Source organism: Hypanus sabinus, chromosome 6 (assembly GCF_030144855.1).
Source record: "Hypanus sabinus isolate sHypSab1 chromosome 6, sHypSab1.hap1, whole genome shotgun sequence".
Lineage (NCBI taxonomy): Eukaryota > Metazoa > Chordata > Chondrichthyes > Myliobatiformes > Dasyatidae > Hypanus > Hypanus sabinus.
Window position 1 is genome coordinate 168,376,981 of NC_082711.1, and position 27,795 is coordinate 168,404,775.

A 27,795-nucleotide genomic window follows, 5' to 3' on the forward strand; every position below is an offset into this window, starting at 1 on the left:
CAATTGAAATAACTTTATCAATAGAAACAGAAGACAGAGATGAAATTGAGTTGCAGTCAAGAATGAAAGTGAGTGTGAACAAAATTGCAAATTCTAAACAGAAACCAGCTTAGCTAAGCATTATGTTACCATTGTAGCAGTGGCTCACATACATCAGACCTGTGCAGGTTTAAAGGTGAAAGTTGCAGATTTGCAACTAAGTAGGACATCTACGAAGAACATGTTGGGCAGAAAAAAAACAGACTGCACAGGGACATGGGGAAGAGAAAAGATAATAAGTCAAGTTGCAGTTTCAGAAAGGGCACTAATCTGTATAGTGTTAATGAAAAATCTGATAATGACGAGAGTGACACAGGACTGAGTAGCTTTGAATTTTACAATGTGAAAACTAACAATAGATGAGCAATATGGCTTACACTAGAAGTAAACGGTAAAATTACTTAAAATAGAATTGGACGCTGGTTCAGCTGTTTTAGTCATTCCACAAAATGAGTTTGAATGACATTTTCAAAGATACTGAACTGAAGACTGCAGATATTCAACTAAGAACTTGAATTGGAGAAAAGTTAACTCCTGTAGGAATGATATTTGTAACAGTGAAATATAACAATCTGCAAGCCACATTGTATTTGTATGTGGTAGAAACAGAAGGGCCAGCATTTTGGGACGCAAGTGGCTGAGAACCATCCACATTTGTATGCCACATCTCCTAAAGTAAATTAAGAAAGCAAACTGGAAGCAAATTAAGAAAGGTTCTGAATGGTGCCCCAACTGTCTCATCCTGTAGACCAGGGGTTCCCAAACTTGTTTATGCAATGGACCCCTACCACTAACTAACTAACTCCTGCTGTACACCATGAACCCAGCAGCAGACAAATGGGTATCAGTGCCAACCTTTTGTGCCACTGGCCAGAAAGACCATGGTGCTCAGAAGAATCATGAAAGTGTCGAAAGCAGTGCTCTGACCCCAACAGTTTTTGTAGGCAATATATCTGAGAAAGCTTCGGCTACATTAATTAGCCAGTTACTTGTGAAATGTGGCTTGATTTTTAAGCTAGAAGAGAGTACAAAGAGCTTTAGGAAAGTTGCAAGCAGTTAGCTTTTGTTAGTATAAAGAACCAGAATCTGCTCTGCATGCATTCAGGTTATTGCATGAACTTCAAATGGGAGACCAAAAGCTGCTTGTAAAAGTAGATGTGAAAACCAAAGCCCAGCTGGATGAATGGAAGGCTAAAAAGAAAGTTAATGGAGATACAAAAACAGAGGATTCATCAGATCATTTTGTAGATGAGGAAAACAAGAGGAGAGATCAGATTGTAAAGGGATAAATAGAAGGATTAGTAAGAGAATAGTCCAGTGAACTAAATACACCTTCCTAGATACACATCTTAGGAAGAAGAAAAGGGAAAAGAAAGAGGAGGATGACATAAGTGCTTTGGAAATGGAAGAGGATAAATGAGAACTAATTTCTTGAGAAATTAGCAAATTCAGGGATACAGGAAACTAGAAGAAGGAAAAGGAAGGTGAAAAAAAGAAAGACGATGAAAAAGAGAGAAGAGATAAAATGTAAGTAAGAAAGAAAAAGCCATGAAAGAGGGGAATTGTGAGAAAGAAAAAGAGTGGGATAAAGAGAAAGAAAGAAGCTGGGACTGGGAGAGAAGCAAGGATCAAAGTAGATCCAGGGAGAAAAGCTGAGAAAAGGAGGAGAAAGTGTCCAGAGCTATCAAAACCACTTTCTGCAGTCTCGGAGTCGACTCCTACAGCCACCATGGAGGAGGCCTCAGACCCTGGGATTGTTTTCACAGCCACAAATCTCACCTGCCAAACAGAGTGACCACCCTTATCAAGAAAACATTATTTCACAAGGGAGTTGTGTATTTAATATTTCAGTAATATTTGGATAATATAAACTTACTTGATTGAGCATTCATGTTTGTTTAAATATTTCATTATAGGTTATGTAAAAGTACATAGAAGTGTATAAATGGCATATGACATTACACCAGCACTTAGTACGCACTCACCTTGCTTAAGGTAAAAATGAATGCACTTGTAGCTATCTCCTAGCTCCCTTGTTTTCCTTTCAATTAGTTTCATGTTTTGGAGTTGCAAAACATAACAGTTCAGGATCTGTAAAGGTCGAAACAGTTATTGATGATCGGCCATCAGAACTCATGAAGAATCTCACCAATAACTCTGCCAAATTTCCACAGATATACTGTGGAGAGCATTCTGACTGGTTGCATCACATTCTGATATGGAGGCACCAATGAATAGGATCGAAATATCTGCAAACTCAGCCAGCTCCCTCCTAGGCACTAGCCTCCCAACAATAGAGGATATCTTCAAAAGGGGATGCCTCAGGAAGGCAGCAGCCACCATGAAGGAACCTCACCATCAGGAATGCCCTCTTCTCATTACTACCATTAACGAGGAGATGCAGGAGTTTGAGGATGCACATTCAATGTATTAGGATCAGTTCCTTACCCTCTGCCATCAGATTTATAAGCAGTCAATGAACACTGGCACTGCTCTTTCTGAACTACTTATTTTCTTATTTTTGTATTCATTTATTTTTATTTCTTATTGTAACTTGATTTTTTTAATGTCCTGCACTGCTGCCACAAAGCAACACACTTCATGATGATCAACCTGATTCTGATTCTGAAATTATGTATTATAGGAAGAATCTGGAGGCTTTGGAGAGGGGGCTGAAGCGGTTTACCTGGATTAGAGGGCATGTGCTATAAGGAGAAGTTAGATAAACCTGGATTATTTTCTCTGGAACAGTGGAAGCTGAGGGGAGATCAGATAGAGGTTTATAATATTATGAGAGACATTGATAGAGTAGACAGCCAGTATCTTATTCCCCAGTGTCAAAATGTCTATTACTCAAGGGCATACATTTAATGTGAGAAAGGTATTCACAAAAAAAATGTATAAGGCAAGTTTATTTTTATATAGAATAGTTTGTGCTTGGAATGCACTAGAGGGAAATATCATAGAGGAATTTAAGAGACGCTCAGATAGGTACACGAATGTGCAGAGAATGGAGAGGTGTGGAAATTGTTTAGGCAGAAGGCATCGATTTTAGTTAAGCATTCAAGTTATTACAGGTGAGCATTCCCTAGCTCAGGGGTCGGCAACGTTTACCACTGAAAGAGCCAATATGGACCCATTTCCCACAGAAAAGACAACACTGGGAGCCACAAAACCCTTTTGACATTTAAAATGAAATAACACTGCATACAATGGTTTTTTTTGCCTTTATGCTATGTATAAACAAACTATAATGTGTTGCATTTATGAAATTGATGAACTCCTGCAGAGAAAACGAAATTACATTTCTGCATGCACCAAAAACATTTTGAACTCCGAAAAAAAGACGTTGGGTTGAAGGTTACTCCATAGTTAGCCTACCTTGGATCGAAGAATTAAAAGAAAGCGCGCACTGGTGGGTGTCAGGCATTGGCAGTGGTGATGTATATTAATAGCAATAAAAAACAGGTTGTAGCGGTGTGCTACACGCAGCGCTAAAATAAAGACACTGCAGTCAAAGGTAACTATTCGAACTAAACAGCCTTGCTTTAAAGCCTCCCTCAACCCGTCCCCGTGGGCGCGGATGCTCCAAAAGACATGTACTCACAAACCCCCGTAGGCTATCTCCCTTAGCAGGAACGGTGGCTAATTGTGAGCCGGTTCGGATGTGCCAGGAAATGGGGTCTCCACAACGTTTTTAGATTGTACAAGATCACCATAATCTTCAAATTTCGAATTACATTTCAAAAACTAACAAACCACGGGGAGCCGCAGCACAGAGATGAAAGAGGCGTATGCGGCTCCAGAGCCGTGGGTTGCCGACCCCTGCCCTAGCTGAAATGCCTAGGGCCAGAAGTGTTTCAGATTTTGGAATACTTTGCATCTCTATGGGGGTGATTGTGCACCTTGGGGATGTGTCCCAAGTCTAAATATGAAATCCTTTTACATTATATATGCAATATATATATATACACACACATACCATAAAGATTGTTTTATATAATTAATAATTTTGTGCGTGCAACCATAAGGTGTACATTGAACCATTAGAAAGGTAAGCTATCACTACCTTGGCTGCCCGGGTGAACACACGGATTGTTTGGCATCACCATCATTCCCAACTCTGAATTTATGTGTTACTGGTAAGCAGTCTTGTCTGATGCTTGTTCACATACATATGTACATTCAGCGTGTTAGATTTTCATCAACAATAATCTTGGCACACTCATCAATGACTTTCTCTGCTGCTTCATTATCTGCAAACACTTTATCACTACGAATCTTCAAATATTTAATGCTGTGCCTTATGTTTTTGCTATCAGCCTGCTGAATATTCACAATTGCCTTCAATTTTCTATTTGTCATGATAGATCTTGTTTCATGTTCACTGTTAAGTGGCACATGTTCACTACGACACTAACGAATCTGCTCTTTCAATGCACAATTGAGATCTTCATTTTTTGCTTTTTGCAGTGTTTTTCTATTTTTCATTAACTTTTGCTCTGAAAAGTGGGGTCACTTTTCAGAAATGTCTGTGGGGCGCCAAGACCTGTGCATCGCCTGGGAACTTCCCCAGTGACTTGTAGAATTTTCCATTTATGATGTCATATCAAGTGCATTAAAAATTTCAGATTTTGGAATTTCAGATAAGGGGTGCTCAACCTGATGCTAAATTTATTTAGCACAGCATCTTGGGCTGAAAAGCCTGTTCCTGTGCTGTGTTGAATCATGTTCATCTCATTAAAAATTTCTCTGAAATCTTCCAAGCTACATTGGTTTATTAATCAGGACAATTTCTTTAATATTGCTTTTCCACAGACTCTCAAAGTGGATAAAAGCCAGTTAATAGATTTATAAATAATGCAAATTGTGTTGTGCAAAAATTTCTGCTGTAGCCTCTGCTGCCATATTATAAAGTACTGACATATTTAATATAGGGGTTGCCTATTTTTTGGGGAGAAAATGAACTTAAAATACTTGTAGCTGAATTTGTGTTTGTACTCCTTCATGGTTTTTAAAAATCTGAGCAAGACATGATAAAGAAGTAGGAATTTCATTGGTAGTCTGGTTAAATTGTTGAACTAGTAATGTGAAGGCTTGGATACCTATCCAATCACAGAAACTGTGCATTTCAAATTCAGTTAATACTAGGGAATTAGGAGAAGCAAAACAAAACTTGTTTTTATGATGATGACCATAAAAACTACCAGATCGTCAAAATAAATCTGTTCCCTTTTATAAGCATGACACTATGCTTTCCTTGAGGTCAAAGCACTTGTTCCAATTAACCTGCATTAGAACAGCAGCTTGGAATTTTGCCAAGTCAAGCTTTGGAAGTCAACATAGGCAACACCAACACCAGTCTTCCTAAACTAGAATTGACCGAAGCATGTCCAGACAGAACCAACCTGTTTGAAGAAAGAATGTAAACCAAGCTGTTGGAATATTCAGTGTGTCCTCTCTTCAGGCTCTAGACAAACTGATACTTTTCTGTATTATCTTTGTCAGCCAATGCTTCTGTTTCACAAGATGAAGAAGTTCAGAAACTCGGTGTAAATGCAAAGTTCATGCCAGTGTTGAGAATGCTGCAAGACTCAGGAAAATGATTTGAACAGCAAAAAAAAACTCTCTCATCCTTTTCACAGTGTCTTATTTTCCCACTATATATTCTTAATAGAAGAATAGCATATCATGGCCTTTTTGTTGTATCAGCGACATGTAGAAATCTCAATTAATCATTATCTTGATTTTATAAAAATTATTATGATCTTATTTGCATTAATTTATGATTGCCTTCATTGATGTTGCTACTTCCTAGTTTAATATTCACTTGAATTGCCATGATTGCATTTTCTGATTTGTTATGCAGTGTTATGGTGCACCATCCTACTTTCCATTATTCATTTTGACTCCTTAATCCTTAACATTTTCAGATAGCGGAAGTAAGATTTCTCATCATGGCTTATTAACATTAAGATCTGTCATTTTCAGAAGAGTAACTTGGTCATGTAACACTTATTAATTCTTTATCTCAGAATACAAAGCACCATGAAAGTAACTTGAGTTGCTTCTTAAAAACGTATTTGAAATTTCTGTTTTTTAAAGAATAATTTCTGTAGACATTGATGCTACATAACTAGAAGAGTTCAAAACCTAAATAGATATGAATTGTAAACTGCGCTTTTTAGTTAATAGACCAAAGGTTAACTCATTTCTTCCTTGAGTGTAATTCTTAATGATGAGGTCATGAGTACTATTGCAAAAAGTAATTTATCAATGTAAAATAAAAAGGCATTGTATGACTTATTTTTGTAAATATTCTTTTATGAATAATGTTTATTTTCATATACAGTACTGTATGAAAGAAATTACATATCATGGAACTCCGCTGTGTAGTTTTAATCATACTTGTACCTTTTTTTTGTCTTTGCTTTCTTGCAAAGTTATAGAATACTGCACAGAGAAGAAGATTAGCTTTATTTGTCATGTGTACATCATCAAAGTATACAGTGAAATATGTCATTTGTGTCAACAACTGACCGGCTGAATATGTGCTGGGCCACATTTCCAGTACCAACATAATTTGCACACTATTTTTTAAAATCTTACTAATCTGTTTTTTTTTAAGATTTAAAAGATCTTGTAGACTTTTCATTCTGCAAGATCATATGCCTGATGCTGCCACACTCACATCAAAATAAGGTATTGACTAATATTTGGGTAATATTTCAACGTTTTCAGTGAGGTGCATTTGTCTGTTGGTTAGGATTATTTATGAAATATGGATACACAATTCTGCATCTGTGGATTTGACTTGCAGGTGATCTCTTTAGGTAGATTGAAGCCTCAGTGGCCTCATTTTTATGAGTCAGACATACTTCCTTGTTTAGGATGTTGGAAAAAACTTGTAAGAAATGTAAGAAATCTGTAAAAATCTGTAAATTTAAGATTTCTTGCGTTTCCAATTAACTACTTTTCCTATAGATCCTGATTAAAAATTTGCTGGACGATCTTTTAAATTTAAAACCTTTTGTTAATGGTTCTATTACCGGTATCTATAACTTGTTGATTGATTCTAGATGAGACTTTTTAGATAAAACAAAAAACGTTTCGGAGGATGACCTAAATTGTCAGATTTCTGATGATAGATGGAATAAAATTCTTAAACAGGTTAATAAATCATCTTTCTGTGCTCGTCATTCTCTTCTACAATTTAAAGTGGTTCATAGAGCTTACATTTCTAAGCAGAAGCTGTCCAGTTTTTATCGGAATGTTTCTGCACTTTGTAATAAATACAACTCTTCTGATGCCTCTTTAATTCATATGTTTTAGTTTTGCCCTAAAATTGAAAAGTTTTGGCGGGAAGTATTCCATACCTTCTCAGAACATTTTAGGGTCCAATTTGACCCAAGTCCCCATACTGCCTTGTTTGGTATTATTACAAATGAAGATATAACTTTAAATACTCCTAACCTACAGGTTTTAGTTTTTACCTCTCTTTTAGCAAGAAGAGCAATCTTGCTTAAATGGAAGGAGTCTACCCCTCCTACACAACTTCAATGGCTACGTGATATTATGTCTTATTTAAATTTAGAAAAGATCCGCTGCTCAGTTTTAAATTCGAAACAATCTATGATATCTGGGGACCTTTCCTAAATTACTTTTCCAATTTATAAAGTTTAACAGTGCACAGACTTTTATGTATATTTTTATCTTCTCTTAAGTGAATATGTTTTTTTTTCTAATTATACATTATCATCCATCAGCTCTTTTCTTTGGTAGTTGGTAGGGGGTTGACTTATTTTTATATATAAAAAAATTCTTTTATGATGTATGACCTATCTTTTAAATTTTTGATTAGAGAGTGGTATACCTTTATGTGTTATGCTATAACATTTTGATAAATTTTATTACAATATATGAATGTACAAAAGTTATGTTGCGATGTATCTATGTGTTGTACTCTGTAATCTTGTTTTTTTTTCTGAATAAAAATATTGTAAAAAGAAAGGAAAAACCTTGTAGATTGGGTTCAGGATGTTGTTGAGTAGCTCGCCGAGCTGGCTCGTTAGCTTGTAGATGTTTTGTTACTCAGCTAGGCAACATCATCAGTGCAACTTGGAATGAAATGTTGGTGATCTACATTGTTCGTCGTTTATCTGTCCTGTTATTGGTCCGTTCGTGTGTGTGGGTATATGTGCCATTTCTGTTGGTTACTGATAATGTGTAGTGGTCTGTGATTGGTTAGTTAAAATCTGATTAGGTGATATGGTTGTCTGGGCTGTGTTAGTTGACCGTTATGTAAGATTAACGGCATCCTCATTGATTGACACGTGTAATCAGGTGTGTCTTGGCTCTGGACTGACGACTTGACGCTGAAGTGGGATGTAAACTGAATGTAGGGTAGGGTGACTGACTTGGTTGGACGTTGTGTGTTTCTTTGATTTTTGTTGGTTGGACAAAAAGCGCCGAACAAAATTTCTTCAATATTCATTCTTCTTGAAAACTTTGAAGAGATGTTCTTCTTCACTCTTCCGTAGTAATGCTGTGCTGCAATGTGTAGTGGCCTGCTTGAATAATGTTCTGATGCAGCTTTGCTTGTGGATGCCTGGGTGATTGAGTATTTGATCTGTGTGAGTTGCCTTTTGGTAGACACTTGTTTGAAATTCACTGTTGACTTGTTCAACCAATACATCTAAGAATGGAAGTCGGCTGTTATTCTTCTCTTCTCTGGTAAACCTGATTCCGGTAAAGACGTTGTTGATCAGTTGGTGTGTCTCATCCAACCACAGTACACTTGATAATGACAAATGTGTCATCCACATTCCAGATCTATAGTTTTGGCTGAATCAGTGGCAGAACTATTTGCTCCAGTTGCTGCATGACTGTTTCGGCCACAAGTCCTGAGATAGGTGATCCCATGGGTGTGCCGTTGATTTGGAAACACCGATGATCTTTGCAGAAGTACTTATTAAAATGAGTCACTGTTGTAGTGTAGGAAATGCAGCATCCAGGTTGCACCGAGCAAGCTCCCACAGCTGAAAATTGAAATTATTAAAACGTATATTGAATCCTGAGGGCTTCAGTGTGCCAAGACAGAAGACGTGATGCTAGGGTAGTAGAGTTGTTTGCCATTTAAATAGACCCTTTAGCCCATCACATCCATGCCAGCCTTTTGTGTTGTTTGTCAGAATTACAAGGGGACTCATTGAGGCCATAGATGTAGATCAAAGTTGAGTGGGATGAAGAATTAAAGTGACAGGCAACTGGAAGCAGAGAGATCTCCCTGCAGACTGAACACAAGACACCCAATGTGAGTTTGGTTCTTCCAAGTAATCAAGAAATTACATGAGCATTGAATGCAGTATCACTGGATTGGAAGAAGTGCATGAGAATCACTTCTTTACCTGGATGGACTGCTTCTGTCCTTAGGATGGATAGGGCTGTTAAAGTTTTATTTTAATGCAATGACATTTTCACTCTCAACCATTCTTACTACTAGAAAGCTTGAGACCCATGCTGGTTCTTTTTCACAAGTTTTCTAACATTTACCTTGAATGGATGCCCTGTGCTTATTAACCTCTGTTATAGGCTTCTCATAATTTAATGTGCTTCAATTAAATTTCCTCAAGTTCCCTTGGAAATAAAAACTAGCCCATTCATTCTTTGGCAAAAATTCCTTAATCCAGGCAATGTACTTAAAAATCTCCATCCTTCCTAGTAACTTTACTTAATTCAAAACTGATGATGTATAAAAATGTTTAATTATTTCTGACTTAATGCTAGTTTTGATATTAAGTTTCACTTGTACGTGATTTATAATAATGTTTACTTGATTTGTTATAATTAATAAATTGCCTAATTATGCAAGTGATGCCTTTATTGCACTGCTGGGAAAAGATGTTGAAAGGAGATTCAATAGTAACCTTTAAAATGATGTGCATGTAAAGTAAGTTTGACAGGACAGGGAAAGGCACAACAGACCAAATGATAACCTACTATTGATGATGAAAAGAAAAATATGAATACAGTGTTTAAAAGATCATATTTATATTTTCACATGCTAAGCAGTATCTTGGTCAATTGACATTTCATCCTTTCTCTTTCCTCCTCTTATTGTAGTTTAGAACTCAACCACACACTGCTGCCTCTCGAGTTAGCAATAACATTCATAAAGCAGCTCATTTATTGTAAATATTCAGCTAATGAATTCTTTCCACATACCACTCTCTGCTGTCTTGGAAATACATTACATCCTTTTATCAAGTCTGGGTCAAATCATGGAACACACAACCTGTCGGCATTGTGGCTGTTCCTTCGGCATACAGACTCTAGCAGTTCATGGAGATAACTCCACAATTTTTTTGCGGAATGTTGTGATATGCCCCAAATGGGTTTTTACATGCCAAGACTTCTGAAATTCTGTGAGGGACAATTATAGATGTGTAAAATTACTGGTCTGGCTTGTGGAAAATAAGTCAAGTGAATTAATAAAAAACTGTTTTAGTACACCCTAAGTGCTATTCTGTACCTTGTTGCAATGTGACCAGGTGCATGTACCTGAAGTTTGATTTAGCCCCCACAACTTTTCACATTTTATTGTCTCATTTTCTAAATTTAAAATATATTGAAGTAGGGTTTTATGAGCAAACCTACAAAACATTGTGTATCATGTCAGATCAAAAGAAAAATTCCAAAACCTTTTAATAGCTTATTAAAAATTAAAAACTAAAATAATGAGGCTGAAAACGTATTTATCCCCTTTGTAATTACTGTGCTAACTTTCCTCAGGTGCAATATACTGTATTCCCTTACCAACTCACCAAATTTGTTGATGTAGAAAATCGGAGAGCCACCTGTATTCAATGAATTCATAAGAATAAATACCACTTCTTTCTGTAAGGTCCAACAGCATGGTGGACTTTCAACAGTCCAAACCAAATGAAGACAAAAGATGGAGCCGACTAAATCTTCAACCATCTGTAGCTTCTTTTGGTCCTGTGCTGAAGCCGCTCCCCCTCCCAATACCAGAGTGATACAGCCTGTTCGAATGCTCTCCATGGTACATCTATAGAAGTTTTTGAGTGAAAGGAATGAACAGTCAACATTTCACCAGTCTTAATGAAGGGTCTCAGCACGAAACATTGATTTTTGTTCCATAGATGCTGTCTGACCTCCTGAGTTCTTCCAGCAACATTTAAAATCCATCTAGATAAGTACATGGATAGGAGATGTTAGAGAGCTATGGGCCAAACACAGGCAGATGGGACCAGCCAGCTGGGCAACATACATAGCCTGGGGAGATGGGCCAAAGGGTCTGTTCCCATGCTGTATGACTCCATGACATTAAGAGATGAGAAATATGGTTGAGAAGAGAAATCTGTCCCCATGATAAATTAAAAAACACTGAAAATGAACCAGCTATTAGTCAATAACAGCTATCCAAACGGATTCTGATCGGTTCCCTTTGTTATAACAGTTAACCTCTAATCTTGTTAACGTTAAATAAGGTAACTGATGAGAGCAAGTTGAATCCCTCAAAGCAGGTTACTATCTTTTCTATTACTTGGTGGCAAGTATGAAAATAATTTATCATGGATCTGAGAAAATAAATACTTTACAGACCTTTAATGAGATCAGAAAGGTTGTTCTGCTCCAGGTTTTTCCATTGCATAGTCAAAGCACATATCATCCACCTCAGTTGCAAGGAAAAACCAACCATTCATAGTGGCCCCAAGTAGAGGATAGATACAGGAGGCACCTGTTCCTGTAATGTATACAACAACTAATATTAGTTATTGAACTCGAAATTCCAGCATGAGATTTGTAAAGATATATATGCATGTTTTGTTTCTCTTTCGTATTTGCACAGTTTATTGTTGTTTGCACTTTGGTTGTTTGTCTATTCTGTTGGATGTGGCTTTTCATTGATTTTTCAGTGTTTCTGGCATTTACTCCATATGCCCGCAAGAAATTGGAACTCAGGGTTGTATATGGTGAAATACAATTGCAAGAAAAAGTTTGTGAATCCTTCGCAATTACCTGGTTTTCTGCATTAATTACTCGTGAAATATGATCTGATCTTCATCTAAGTCACAATAATAGACAAACACAATCTGCTCAAACTAATAGCACACAAACAATTCTACTTTTCATGTCCTTATTGAACACATTGTTTAATCGTTCAAAGTCCAGGCTTTAGTATTTTAGAATCCTTGTATTTAGTAACTGGCAGAACCCCCTTTAGCAGCAATAACCTCCACCAAACATTTCCTGTAGCTGCTGATCAGACTTGGAAGGAAGAATTTTAGACCATTCATCCATACAAAACTGTTTCAGTTCATCAATATTTCTGGGATACCTTGCATGAACAGCTCTCTTCAGGTCATGTCACAGCATCTCAATTGGGTTAAGGTCTGGACTCTTACTTGGCCATTCCAAAACACAATTTTTCTTCTTTTTAAACTATTCTGTTGTTAATTTACTTTTGTGTTTTGGATCATTGTCTTGTTGCATTATCCAATTTCTATTAAACTTCAGGTGATAGACCACACCTGACATTCTCCTGTAAAATGTCTTGATACAATTTTGAAATTATTGTCCTCTCAACGAATGCAAGTTGTTCAGGCCTGAGACAGCAAAGCAGTCCCAAACCACAATGCTCCTTCTACCACGCTTCACAGTTGGGCTGAAGATTTGGTGTTAGTGTGCTGCTTCCTTTTTCCTCAAACATAGTGCTGTATATTTCTGCCAGAAAGTTCAACTTTTGTCTCACAGAACATTATCTCAGAAGTTTTGTGGAACACCAGGTTGTCTTCTGCAAACTTAAGACTCGAAGCAATGTTTTCCATGGTGGAACCATTCTTGTTCAGTGCTTTTCTTATACTGGACACATGAAGAGACTTTAGTAAGTTCCAGAGAATTTTGCAGGTCTTTTGATGTTACCCTTGGATTCTTTTTCACCTCCTTCAGTATTGTACATTGTGCTCTTATAGACTCCAATTATTTAAATAGTGTACTCAATATTGATGAGAAGTACAATTACTTGTGTGTTACTAGTTTAGGCAGATTGTTTTGGTCTATTATTATGATTTAAGTGAAGATCAGACCACATTTTATGAGTAATTAATGCAGAAAAGCAGATAATTGCAAAGGGTTCACAAACTTTTTCTTGCATCTTTATAAGAGGCTACTGTCATGCCAACAGTCACTCTGAAGAGCTGCAGAAGTCAGCTGCTATAACTGGAGATGAAGTTCATGGCTCTACAGTCTCTGAGGCCTTACACAAAAAGGGTATTTATGGAAAAGTGGAAAAGGCAAAGACCTAGCTAAAAAGAAAACATTTCCTTGCCCATAAAGACTTTGCAAACCATCACTTGAAGGTACTATAAAGATGTGGTAGAGGTCTTGTGGTCAGATGAGACTAAAGTGGAACTTTTTGGTCTCCACTCTAAAAGGTACATTAGCTAAAATCTAGTACTGTGCATTAGCTGGGTAGCACCATCCCTGTTGTAAAGTATGGTAGAGGTAGCATCGTACTATGGGGATGCTTTTCAACAGCAAGCGTTGGAAATCCGGTCAGGATCAATTGGAAGGTGAATGCTGCTAAATACAGAAAGATCCTGAATAAAAATCTGCTAGCCTCTGCCAGAAAGCTTAAACTGAGGAGGAACTCCATCTTTCAGCAGGGCAACAATCCAAAGCACACAACCAGAACAACCATGGAGTAGCTTCAAATGAAGAAAATGGATGCCCTTGAATGACCCAGTCAGACTCCTGATCTTAACCCGATTAGACATCTCTGGAAAGATTTCAAAATTGCTGTTCACTGCCACTCCCTAACTAATTTGGCACAGCTTGAGCAATTTAGCATCACTTTGTGCGAAGCTAGTAGAAGTTATCCAAAAAGACAACTGGCTGTAATAGCTGCAAGAGGTGGCTCAACTAAGCACTGAGCAAAGGTGGATGAATACTGATGACAATACAGTTTTTGAATTTTTAGTTTATCGTGCTTTACAATTGTCCCTGTTTTTGGGCTCTACTGTGAGAAAAGCAGCATGTGATTCAGAAATAAAAATTGTCAGTTAAGTTGATTGAAATTCTTGTTTGTAGTACTCATCTAAGTGAACGGAAGGTTGGGGGCTGAATACTTTTTCAAGGCACTGTATTTTTAACACAAAGCATACACTTAGGTACCCAGTACTAATGGGATCCAGATTTTGTTTTACTCTATTCATTTCTGCAATGGAAACCTGGTCCCAGTGGTGGTTTGCTCCAACTAGAGATACTGTTTTGAATAATGAGGAAGCCCTACTCAGATTAAAGGAGCAGAATTTCTAATTAGCATTGCTGGTGGCAGTCACTAATGCTGCCACCAATCTGCCAACTAAAATCTATTAATGGTTTCTAGCAGTCATATTTCTTGTGAACTCTCAGCACTAGAGTTTGGAAATGAACTGTCTGCACTGTGAATTAATCCCTAAAAGATATATGTGATGCAATTATTCAATACTTTATCTATCTTTTTCTATAACTTGAGGGATGGGAATTTGAGTGAACGAGTCAGAGAGGCACCAGATCAGTTATTTCAACCTTTTCAAAATAAGGAGCACACAGTCAGTGGCCACTTTATTAGTTATCTTCTGTACCTTAAAAAGTGTCCACTTTATCTTTGTGATCTTCTGCTGTTGTAGCCTATCTATTTTGAGGTTCGACATGTTGTGCACACCACTGTTGTAACGCATGGTTACTGAGTTACTATTTCCTTCCTGCCAGCTTAAACCAGTCTGGCCTTCTTCCTCTGGCCTCTCTCATTAACAAGGTATTTTTGCCCACAGAACCGCATTCACTGGATGTTTTTTTTTTGCTTTTCACACCATTCTCCATAAAATCTGGACACTGTTGTATGTGAAAATCGCAGCAGATCAGCAGTTTCTGAGATACTGAAACCACCCTCTCTCGTACCAACAATCATTTCCCAGTCAGTCACTTAGATCACATTTCTTCCTCATTTTGATGTTTGATCTGGAAAAACAACTGAACCTCTTGACCATGTCTGCATGCCTTTTTGCATTGAGTTGCTACCATACGCGTATGGCTGATTAGATAGGGTGCAACGGTAGCATAGCGGTTATAAAGTGATGCTGTTGCAGCTTGGGCTATCACAGTTTGGAGTTCAGATCCAGTGTCCTCTGTAGGAAAGTTCTTTTCCGGTATGTGTGTGAGTTTCCTCCAGGTGCTGTGGTTTCCTCACACAGTCCAAAAACATACTGTTTAGTGGGTTAATTGGTCATTGTAAATTGCCCTGTGATTAGGCTAGATTGATGGGTTGCTGGGTGGCACAGCTTGGTGGGCTGTTCTGCATTGTATTTCTAAATACATAGATATTTGCATTAACAAGCTGTTGGACAGGTGGACCCAGTGAGTGTATTTTTCTCTTTAATTGTTTTGAAATTCACCCCATCCTCTCTTAAAAATTGTCCCCAAGGCATTTAAATGGTTAATTTCAAAATCCTATTTAAACAGTTCATATTTTCACCTATGGATGTGTTTTTGATTTTAGTAGGTAGAATTGGGTATGCCTTTCTACAAAACAAAATGACATTCCTTTTTCCTCAGGGAAATTTTCTTCCTGGTATTAACCCATTTGTTTTCTTCATTTTCAGTTTAAATTTTAAAGATCCTGAGGCAGTCAGAGCCCTTACATGCACTTTATTGAAAGAGGACTTCGGACTTACGATTGACATCCCACTGGAGAGGCTGATTCCTACTGTTCCTTTGCGGCTCAACTACATACACTGGGTTGAAGATCTGATAGGCAGTGACATCAGTAAAAGTGAACTGATTCGAGGAATTGACATAGGTATACAGCTTCAGTTCCTCCTTGTTTTCCTGCACTAAGTCTAACCAAGAATTACTTATAATTTGTGCCATAGTGTGTGACGACATTTTGCGGAATGCCTCCAGCACACCCTTAGGTCTGTTGGTTGTTAACGCAAACAATGCTTTTCACTGTATATTTTGATGTATAGTACATATGATAAATCAGAGTCTGAATCTAATTATTTCATTGAGTTGGACATCTATTTATTCCAGTATCATCAGGATTTCATGACGTATTTGAACTAAAATATACTGAGCCACACAGTTAGTAAACAAACTGAAGAGAAATTCTGAGTTAGAACATAGAACAAGAAAATGGAACAGTACAGAACAGTAACAGACTCTTCAGTCCATCATGTCTACAGCAAATATAATGCCAATCTAAACTAATCTATTTGTCTGCACATGTCCACAGTCCTCTGTTCTTGCCTGTTCATGAGTCTAGCTAAATTCTTCCTAAATATTGCTATCTATCTGCTTTTACCTCTTCCTTTGCCAGCACTATCCAGTCACATAATCACTTTTGGTGTATAAAGCTTGCTGTGCAAATCTCCTTCAAACTTTTTTCCTCTCACCATAAACCTATGACTCCTAGTATTTCTCATTTCTACCCCTGGCTATCTACTCTACCGGTGCCTGCTATAATTGTATATATATTTATCAGGTCACCTCTCGGGTCCTGATGCTGCAGATAAAACAATCTAAGTTTGTGCAACTTTTCATTATTTTCCAAATGTGACTAAATTCTCTCCCTAAAACCCTTTACCAATATTTTTCCTAGTAGTGAGAGAAATCTGAATAAATAAAATTATCAGTCAAAAATTTGTATTGCTAGAACAAAGAACATTAACTTGAGGTTTTTAATTGTTTTTACAATTGTTAAACTTTGTGATAATATTGCCATCAAGAAAATATCTCTGTGAGATGGAAGTTCACCAACTTTGTGGCTATTTTGTTCACTATTTCATCCTAGAGTGGATCAGACTGAAGGCCCTTTCTCACTTGGAATGAGTTCTGTGGTTGGTAAATCACTACTTGACAAATCACAAGCGTGAATCTTTATCCCACCTCTCTGTGGCAACATGTCTTATTGCTTTAAGATATCAGGCTTTCTGACCATACAAATTTAAGAAGTTTTATGTCAGTTGATTTGATATCTTATTCTGGCACCATCCAGTCTGCTGAATGATTAAAGTGCGATTCATTTAAAAATCTCCATGTAATAAATTCTGTAACTGCAGTAAAACATAATGTAAGTTATTTGGATTTACATAAAATTCTGTTAGCTACAAATCGTCCTCCACTAGCGGAATTCCACCTGACATATATAAAATAATTAGTCTTGCCAATCAAAACTCAGCTGTTGCTTTTAATCTACCATTGTTTCACATAAATACTTGTTCTTTACTTTCTTAACTCATTGATAGGATCAATATAGCACTTTTAATGACCTAGATACAGGAATCTTGTATTCTGAAGTTGAAAACAGCAACTTCGATATTACTTTCAATAAAAGTAAATATGCCACTGATCATAATATCCAAGATTAAAATGCAAAAAAAAAATCAAATACTGGAATCCAAAATAGAGAAAATGCTGGAAATACTCAGCAGACTGGGCAGCATCTACGGAGAAAGAAACAGGTAACATTTCAGGTCAGTGATCCAATAAAAGGTTACCAACCTGAAATGCTAACAGTTTTTCGTTCTGCAAAGCTGCCTGACCTGCTGAGTATTTCCATTGTTATAACATTGCCAAGAAGATTGTTTATGAAAAGAAGCAATCCACTTAGCAACAGTATTGTAAACTAACCTCCAGTTAAAGTGTCCAGGAGATGTAAGAAATGTATTTTTTTAAAGTAATAGAGCGGGATAGGAACCAATGTGTGGTTTTGGCATTACATTAGAAAAAACTTGATTTCAAAGCTGACTGTCATTTACCTATGTAATAAGCCACAAAGTCCATGTTATGTTACGCAAGACCTTCCAAAGATTCTTATCATACCAAGGTAAATTTAGGCACTAAATGGTAAAAGTTCTCAGCCAACTCAGATAAATTTAATGCTCACACATTAGTCTCTTTTGTATTGCTGTAATTTCCATTGTGTGCCATCCAACACGGTCAAGTAATGTTGGCACACCATGTCAAATGAGACTGCATGTTTTTCCATTTTGTTTATACAAATGTTAATTGAGCTGTTTGTTCATCAAGTAAGGCATTCCAAATCAACTAGAACAGGAAGAATTCTACATGTGTGCTACTAGTTGATGCATAGCAAGAAAATTTACACTTGGTTTACTTTTTAGTGCTGAGTTAGCTGACTACAGTTGGGCAGCCATGGATTATCTCAGTGTGGTCTTAGATGGTCTGCTATACAGCATGAAGCAAACCCCTGAGAGTTTCCTTTTCTGATTTCTAAAAATGTACTTGTGGGGATTTCAGACTCTAATTTCAATGCGATGCTTTGCTTGTTAATATAGTCAGTCTGTCCTTACTGTGTAGACACCAATGAATAATCATTTCCATACGGTGCAGGAATGCCGCTTCTGTCTATTGTACAATAGCTTAAGATGAATTACCATCTGCAGAACAGAGATAAAAATTCAGATAATGAGGGAGAAATTAAAAGCCAGGTTAATGATACTCAATTAGTACCTTATTTCAGTTCTGAACTAAATGCCACTGATGCATAGACCAAAATGCCTTGGTGGACAAGTAATTGCTGTCAAATGCCAATAATTGCAGATGATCTCAAGATGAAGATGATAAATTAGAGATTGCATTTTTATTATTCTGTTGGCTTTTTTATTCCTGAAGATCTGAATAAGATATTGAGTAGCTATTCATGGGTTTCCTTGTTGTTGAGATTTATACTGATGTTATATTAATGAGGTGTGACTAATTTACGCACAGTGCTAAAATTCTAACTCTGTAGACCTGTTTCCTGTATATTTGATCATGTATAAGCCTGGTCTTGGTGTAAATAACAGAAGCAATTTTTGTGCCTTTCCTCTCTTCTGATAGAAAAGTTTAAAAAAAAACACAGCCAGTGTAAAGTAATACATACAGTGAATTTGGAACAAATGTTATATGTAAAATACAGTGTTAAAATGTTAAACTAAATTACAAAGAAGCTGCTGTAGTGTTCTTGGTTTCTAAATATGCATGAGATAGGCAGCCTAATTAGAAGGATGCTGTGCTGGTGGATTGCTGAAAGGATAGTTTTTACAGATTCTTCCTCAGGAGTATTGAGATCATGCAAATGTTTCATTGTTAGATTATCCATCTTTGTGGAATGCCTTGTCAGTATTGTGTATTTACACCAAATCCTATCTGTGCTACAATCCAAAAAATAAAATAATGAATTGGATTTGATAGTAAGTAGGGAAGCTTATATCAATTTTAATCGTATAAAGTTGTTCATAAAATGTTAACTGTAGGAACCTTAAGGTGCCACTAATGTACTCAATTGTACTATAATTTCCTTGTATGACATGTACATGGTTGCTGCTGGGTTCCTAAAGAAGGGACTGAGCACATACAAGGCTCCTCAGTGTAATGTTTATTTGGGATGGAGTTAGAGGTTTGGTGATAGTGAGGCAAGTCACACTAAGAAGGGCAACTAAAGCAAATTACTCTTGCGAAATATCTGTGGTTAGAAATAAACAGTTGAAATCCTTCTTCAGAGCTGGAAAGAAAAGGTGAAGAGGCCAGAATAAGAGGGTGGGGGAGGGGAAATAATGCAAGTTGGCAGGTAATGGGTAAGACCAAGTGAGGAGGAAGGTGGCTGGGTGGAAGGGGGTGGGGGATGAAGTAAGAAGCTGGGAGGTGATAGGTGGAAGAGGATAAGGGCTATAAAAGAAGGGATGTGATAGGAAAATGCAGTATACCATGGGAGAAAGGGAAGAAGAGTCAACAGGAGCCCAAAATGTTGACTGTTCATTCCTCTCCATGACTGACCTGCTAAGTTCCTTCTAGCATTTTATTTGTGTTGCTCTGCATATCCAACATCTGTTGGATCTCTTGTGTACATCAGATGCCTAAGGTTTCTTACTCTTGATGCTCAGCCTTACAGAACTGACAAATAATGATGAGAACCATCTCAAAAATTGGAAAGCTGGATACAGATCAGTTAATTGTTCCTCTCCCTGAAGATTTCCACTTCAGGAAGAAACTGAAGTGTCCTGAATACATTTGAAGCTAAAGTATAAGCAAACTCTGCAGTTTATTAACTATCCTAATAGTTAATTAGTATTACATGATATTTATACTGATGGACTATGCTTGAAGGAATTGAAAATATTGATAAAGATACATTATATAATCACTGAAAGTTTCAGTTTATTCAGTGTGTTCTTTTCAAGTTCAAAATAAATACAGTTGCAAGAAAAAGTGTTTGAACCCTTTGCAATTACCTGGTTTTCTGCATAATTTACTCATAAAATGTGGTCTGACCTTCATCTGTCACTATAATAGACAAACACAATTTGCCTAAACTAATAACACACAAATAATTGTACTTCTTATCAATACTGAGTACATTATTTAAACAATCACAGTCTAGGTTTAAAAAAGTATGTGAACCCCTGGGGTAATGTCTTCTACAAAAGCTATTTAGAGTCAGGTATTCTAGCCAATGAGGTGAGATTGAAGGTATGGACTGTAGTGGTGCCCTGCCCTATAAAAAAGACAACATCAGGTTAGTGACACAGTTTGCTCTTCTCAAGAAAGATCTGTTTATGTGCACCATGCCTCAATCCAAACAACTTTCAGAGGAAATTAGAAGAATTGTAGAGATCCACAAAACTGGAAAAGGACACAAAAGCATTTCTAAAGACCTGAATGTTCATCAGTCCAGAGTAAGAGAACTTGTCTACAAGTGAAGGAAGCTCAGTACTGTTCCTACTCTCTCTAGGAGTGGGCATCCTGCAAAGATCACACCAAGAGCACAATGTGCAATACTGAAGGAAGTGAAACAGAACCCAAGGGTAACAGCCAAAGACCTGCAAAAATCTCCAGAACTTGCTACAGTCTCTGTTCATGTGTCCACTATAAGAAATACACTGAACAAGAATGGTGTTCATGGAAGAACGCCACAGAGGAAACCACTGCTCTCCAAAAAAAAACATCGCTGCTGGTCTCAAGTTTGCAAAAGATCAGTGGTTATTCCACAACAATTCTGGGACAATGTTCTGTGAACAGATGAGACAAAAGTTGAACTATTTGGCAGAAATGCACACCACTATGTTTGGAGGAAAAAGGACGCTGCATAGCAACACCAAAACCTCAACCCAACTGAAGCATAGTAGAAGGAGCATCGTGGTTTGGGGCTGCTTTGCTGTCTCAGGCCTGGACACCTTGCAATTGTTGAGAGAACAGTAATTTCAATAGACGGTAGGTGCAGGAGTGGGCCATTCAGCCCTTCAAGCCTGCACCGCCATTCAATGTGATCATGGCTGATCATCCACAGTCAGTACCCCGTTCCTGCCTTCTCCCCATATCCCTTGACTCCGCTATCTTTAAGAGCTCTATCTAACTCTTTCTAGAAAGCATCCAGAGAATTGGCCTCCACTGCCTTCTGAGGCAGAGCATTCCATAGATCCACAACTCTCTGGGTGAAAAAGTTTTTCCTCAACTCTGTTCTAAATGGCCTACCCCTTATTCTTAAACTGTGGGCTCTGGTTCTGGACTTCCCCAACATCAGGAACATGTTTCCTGCCTCTAGCGTGTCCAATCCCTTAATAATCTTATATGTTTCAATCAGATTCCCTTTCATCTTTCTAAATTCCAGGGTATACAAGCCCAGTTCCTCCAATCTTTCAACATATGACAGTCCCGCCATCCCGGGTATCAACCTATGCTGCACTCCCTCAATAAAAAGAATGTCCTTCCTCAGATTTGGAGACCAAAACTGAACACAATACTCCAGGTGTGGTCTCACCAGGGCCCTGTACAACTGCAGAAGGATCTCTTTGCTCCTATACTCAGCTCCCCTTGTTATGAAGTCCAACATGCCATTAGCTTTCTTCACTGCCTGCTGTATCTACTTGCTTACTTTCAGTGACTGATGAACAAGGACACCTAGATCTTGTTGTACTTCCCATTTTCCTAACTTGACACAGACAGACATACTTCATTGATCCCGAGGGAAATTGGGTTTCGTTACAGTCGCACCAACCAAGAATAGGTAGAAATATAGCAATATAAAAACCCACAAATAATTAAATTATAATAAGTAAATTATGCCAAGTGGAAATTAGTCCAGAACCAGTCTATTGGCTCGGTATTTGACACTCTGCGGGAGGAGTTGTAAAGTTTGATGGCCACAGGCAGGAATGACTTCCTATGATGCTCAGTGTTGCATCTCAGTGGAATGAGTCTCCGGCTGAATGTACTCCTGTGCCTGACCAGTACATTATGGAGTGGATGGGAGTCATTGTCCAAGATGGCATACAACTTGGACGGCATCCTCTTTTCAGACACCACTGTCAGAGAGTTCAGTTTCACCCCCACAACATAACTGGCCTTACGAATGAGTTTGTTGATTCTGTTGGTGTCTGCTACCCTCAGCCTGCTGCCCCAGCACATAACAGCAAACATGATAATACTGGCCACCACAGACACCATTCAGTTAGTAATCTGCCTTCCTGTTCTTGCCACCAAAGTGGATAACCTCACATTTATCCACATTAAACTGCATCTGCCATGCATCTGCCCACTCACCCAACCTGTCCAAGTCACCCTGCATTCTTGTATTTAGTAACTGGTAGAACCCCCTTTAGCATTCTCCTAACATCCTCATATTTCACACTGCCACCCAGCTTTGTGTCATCTGCAAATTTGCTAATGTTACTTTTAATCCCTTCATCCAAATCATTAATGAAAATTGTAAATAGCTGCGGTCCCAGCACCGAGCCTTGCAGTACCCCACTAGTCACTGCCTGCTATTCTGAAAAGGACCTGTTAATCCCTACTCTTTGTTTCCTATCTGCCAACCAATTTTCTATCCATGTTCTTACCCTACCCCCAATACCATGTGCTCTAATTTTGTCCACTAATCTATGTGGGACCTTATCAAAGGCTTTCTGAAAGTCCAGGTACACTACATCCACTGGCTCTCCCTTGTTCATTTTCATAGTTACATCCTTAAAAAATTCCAGATTAGTCAAGCATGATTTCCTCTTTGTAAATCCATGCTGACTTGCACTGATCCTGTTACTGCTATCCAAATGTGCTGTTATTTCATCTATTATAATTGACACCAGCATCTTTCCCACCACTGATGACAGGCTAACTGGTCTATAATTCCCTGTTCCCTTGATACAATTTCAAAATTGTATCAAGACATTTTACAGGAGAATGTCAGGGTAGTGGTCAGTCACCTGAAGCTTAATAGAAATTGGATAATGCAACAAGACAATGATCCAAAACACAAGAGTAAATCAACAACAGAATGGTTTAAAATGAAGAAAAATTGTGTTTTGGAACGGCCAAGTAGAAGTCCAGACCTTAACCCAATTGAGATGCTGTGACAACATGACCTGAAGAGAGCTGTTCGTGCAAGGTATCCCAGAAATATTGATGAACTAAAACAGTTTTGTATGGAGGAATAGTCTAAAATTCTTCCTTACATGTCTGATCAGCAGCTACAGGAAATGTTTAGTGGAGGTTATTGCTGCTAAAGGGGGTTCTGCCAGTTACTAAATACAAGGATTCACATACCTTTTCCAGCCTGGACTTTGAATGATTAAACAATGTGTTCAATAAGGACATGAAAAGTAGAATTGTTTGTGTGCTATTAGTTTAGGCAGATTGTCTTTGTCTATTATTGTGACTCAGATGAAGATCAGATCATATTTCACGAGTAATTAATGCAGAAAACCAGGTAATTGCGAAGGATTCACAAACTTTTTCTTGCAATTGTATGTCACCATATATAACATGAGTTTGAATTTCTTGCTGGCATATGGAGTAAATGCCAGAAACACCAGAATCAATGAAAAGCCACACCCAGCAAAATAGACAAACAACCAAAGTACAAACAACAAATAAACTAAATATGAGAGAAAAAAACCTGTTGCATGTATATCTTTACAAATTTCATGTTAGAATTTTGAGTTCAATAACTAATATTAGTTGTTGTATACATTACAGGAACAGGTGCCTCCTGTATCTATCCTCTACTTGGGGCCACTATGAATGGTTGGTTCTTCCTTGCAACTGAGGTGGATGATATGTGCTTTGACTATGCAATGAAAAATGTGGAGCAGAACAACCTTTCTGATCTCATTAAAGGTTTGTAAAATATTTATTTTCTCAGATCCATGATAAATTATTTTCATACTTGCCACCAAGTAATAGAAAAGATAGCAACCTGCTTTGAGGGATTCAACTTGCTGTCATCAGTATAAACCATATAATGATTACAGCACGGAAACAGGCCATCTCGGCCCTTTCAGGCTATGCCGAACACTTACTCTCACCTAGTCCCACTGACCCGCACTCAGCCCATAACCCTCCATTCCTTTCCTGTCCATATACCTATCCAATTTTACTTTAAATGACAATACCGAACCTGCCTCTACCACTTCTACTGGAAGCTCGTTCTACACAGCTACCACTCTCTGAGTAAAGAAATTCCCCCTCATGTTACCCTTAAACTTTTACCCCCTAACTCGCAACTCATGTCCTCTTGTTTGAATCTCCCCTACTCTCAGTAGCCTTATTTAAAGTTAACAAGATCAGTGGTTAACAGTTATAACAAAGGTAACAGATTAGAATCGCTTTGGCTGTTATTGGATAATGGCCGGTTCATTTTTCAGTGTTTTTAATTTATTATGGGGGCAGATTTCTTTTTTCAACAATATTTCTCACCTGTTTTGTCATGGATTCATACAGTACCCTTTGGCCCAACTCTCCAGGCCATCTGTGTTGCCGAGCAAGTTGGTGCCATCTGCCTGTGTTTGGCCCATAGCTTTCTAAGATCTCCTATCCATGTACTTATCTAGATGGATTTTAAATGTTGCTGGAAGAACTCAGCAGGTCAGACAGCATCTATGGAATGAAGTTAATGTTTTGGGCTGAGACCCTTCATCAGGACTGGTGAAATGTCGACTGTTCATTCCTTTCACTCAAAAACTTCTATAGATGTACCGTGGAGAGCATTCTAACAGGCTGCATCACTGTCTGGTATGGGGGGTGGGTGGTACTGCTCAGGACTGGAAGAAGCTGCAGATTTGTAAATTTAGGTTGTAAATATAGTCAGCTCCATCTTGGGTACTAGCTTACACAGTACCCGGGACATCTTCAAGGAGTGTGTCTCAGAAAGACAGTGTCCATTATTAGGGGCTCCAGCACCCAGGGCATGCCCTTTTCTCACTGTTACCATCAGGTAGGAGGTACAGAAGCCTGAAGGCACACACTCAGTGATTCAGGAACAGCTTCTTCCCCTCTGCTATCGATTCCTAAATGGACATTGAACCCTTGAACACTACCTTACCTTTTTAATCTAGTCATTATATGTATACTGTAATTAATTTACTTATTTAGTGTTATTTTTTTTCTTCTATATTATTTATTGCATTGAACTGCTGCTGCTAAGTTAACAAATTTTATGACACATGCCAGTGATAATAAACCTGATTCTGATTCTATTGGTGCTGCCTGACCTGCTGACGTTTTGGCCATTTGCACTCAATATGAAAGCATCTAAAATTAAGCTGTATCATCTGGGTGCAAAAATGCCAACATGCATGTTTAAATAGCTTTTGAATTTTTAAAAAATTGTTATTTTCAGGTGGTGATATTTCTTTGTGATTTATATTTTTAGCTATAAAATTCAACTTTATCAAATTATCACTCTTAAAAGTGATTTTTCTTTAAAATATATTCTTTGGTAGTTTTTAAAGTTCTAGGATATTACTGTCCTTTGCTGCACAATGACACAGCTACCGTAGATTCCGGACTACAGAGCGCACCTGGTTAAAAGCCGCACGCTCTAATTTTAGAAAGAAAATCAATTTTGTACTTGTACAGGCCGCACCGGATTTTAAGCCGCAGGTGTCCCACGTTGTAATATGAGATATTTACACAGAAAGATATTACACGTGAGGATTTTTTAACTTTTAATTAAATCCTTATGGTAACATAAACAAATACATATTGCAAATGCTTTTTTTCGAACAGTGCCTGTAACACAGCTACTTTTAAATATACATACGTATCGGTAACACACAAATTACGTTGCGTATACTTTTTTACTGAACAGTGCACGAACAACATTCCAATATCTCCTAACGACTGGTAAAAAAAATATATATACTGCAGCCTACCAGGAAAAGTTATTGATCGCCTTCTTCATCTTCCTCCTGCGCACTAAAACCATCAAAGTCCTTCAGTGTCCGAATTGAACAACCTCAGGATCTCGTCACTCACTTCAGTCTCTTCGTTGTCGCTCTCACTTGAGCGCACGCGATCCTCTTCATCACGCAGCAGTCCAGCCTTTCGAAACCCGTTGGTGATGGTGGATGTTGTGACACGGCTGCACGCATTTAGGATCCACTGGCAGACTTGAGTTAAAGATGCTGTTCGCATGCGTCCTGTTTTGGTAAAGGATTTCTCGCCGCTCGTCATCCAAGCCTCCCACTCAACGCGCAGCGCCACTTTAAATGCCCGGTTCACGCTGATGTCCAGTGGCTGCAAATACTTCGTGGTGCCCCCAGGAATCACAGCTGGAATTGAGTTTGTACTCTTTCACTGAACTTTCATTGTCAGCCGCTTAAAAATCACCATCGGTGGAAGCTTTAGTCCGGATGCTGTGCAGCTCAGAACACAAGTAAAATGCGTTCTCTCATGGCCACTTGTTTTCAGTGTGATGGACGAGTCACCTTTTTTATTAACAGTCCGAGTGAGAGGCAGGTCAAATGTCAAAGGTACTTCATCCATATTTATGATATCATCTGGCCCGATGGAATTCTCCGCTATCTTTGTTTGAGTGAATGTGCGGAAGTTAGCAAGTTGTTCCTCGTGGTCGGGAGGGAGCTGCTGACACAGAGTCGTGCGTACCCTGACGGACAGGCCTTTTCGTCTCATAAATCTAAAACACCACGATGGCCCACCTCTAAAATCTTCGATTTTCATTTTGGTGGCGATTGCTTTAGCCTTCAGTCTGATCTGCACGGTGGAAACACCGCGGCCGCCTGCTCTCTGTGTGTTAACCCAGTCTTCAAGAAAGTTTTCAAGTTCGGGCCATCTGCTATGATTACCTCTGAAAGCTTTTGTCGTCTTTTTGCATTGACTTAGTTCTTCACGCTGGCGTCTCCACCGTCTCACCATCGATTCATTTATGCCAAGATTATGTGCAGCAGCTCGATTTCCTTCTTCAACCACTAGATCGCCTTTAACAAAGGCTGCATCATATGCTTTTCTTCGAGTGTTTTCCATGTTGATGAGGGTGAGTACAAATGACTGATTTACAATAATTTAATTGTGAACGTGCGCTTGATTTATCATACAATTTCATTGGACCTCTGTGAACTACTCATCAATTTTATTAGTCTACTGTTACGAGGCAAAATGTTTTTGGCGGCATTAAAAAAAACATGTATTAGCCGCACCGTAGTATAGGCCGCAGTGTTCAAAGCGTGGGGAAAAAAGTAGCGGCTTATAGTCCGGAATTTACGGTAATAGAGTGTCACAGCTGAAGGTTCAATACTGACCTCTGCTTATTGTGTGAAGCTTGCACATTCTCTCTGTGCCTGCCTGGGTTTCCGTTAGATGGCCTGATTTCCTCCCATATCTCAAAGATATTAAGTTGGTAGGTTAATTGGCCACTAATTTCACCCAAGGATAGGTGAATGGTAGATTCTATGAGGA

At 38.2% G+C, this 27,795-nt stretch overlaps 1 protein-coding gene across 1 annotated transcript in view; it reads left to right on the forward strand.

Moving 5' to 3' along the window:
- Positions 1-27,795, forward strand: part of mettl16 (methyltransferase 16, N6-methyladenosine) — a 117,681-nt gene that overhangs the window by 33,871 nt on the left and 56,015 nt on the right. Inside the window, exons 3-4 of the mRNA XM_059973462.1 lie at positions 15,705-15,901; positions 24,076-24,216. Coding sequence (XP_059829445.1) covers positions 15,705-15,901; positions 24,076-24,216 — 338 coding nt within the window. The remainder of the gene's footprint in view (positions 1-15,704; positions 15,902-24,075; positions 24,217-27,795) is intronic.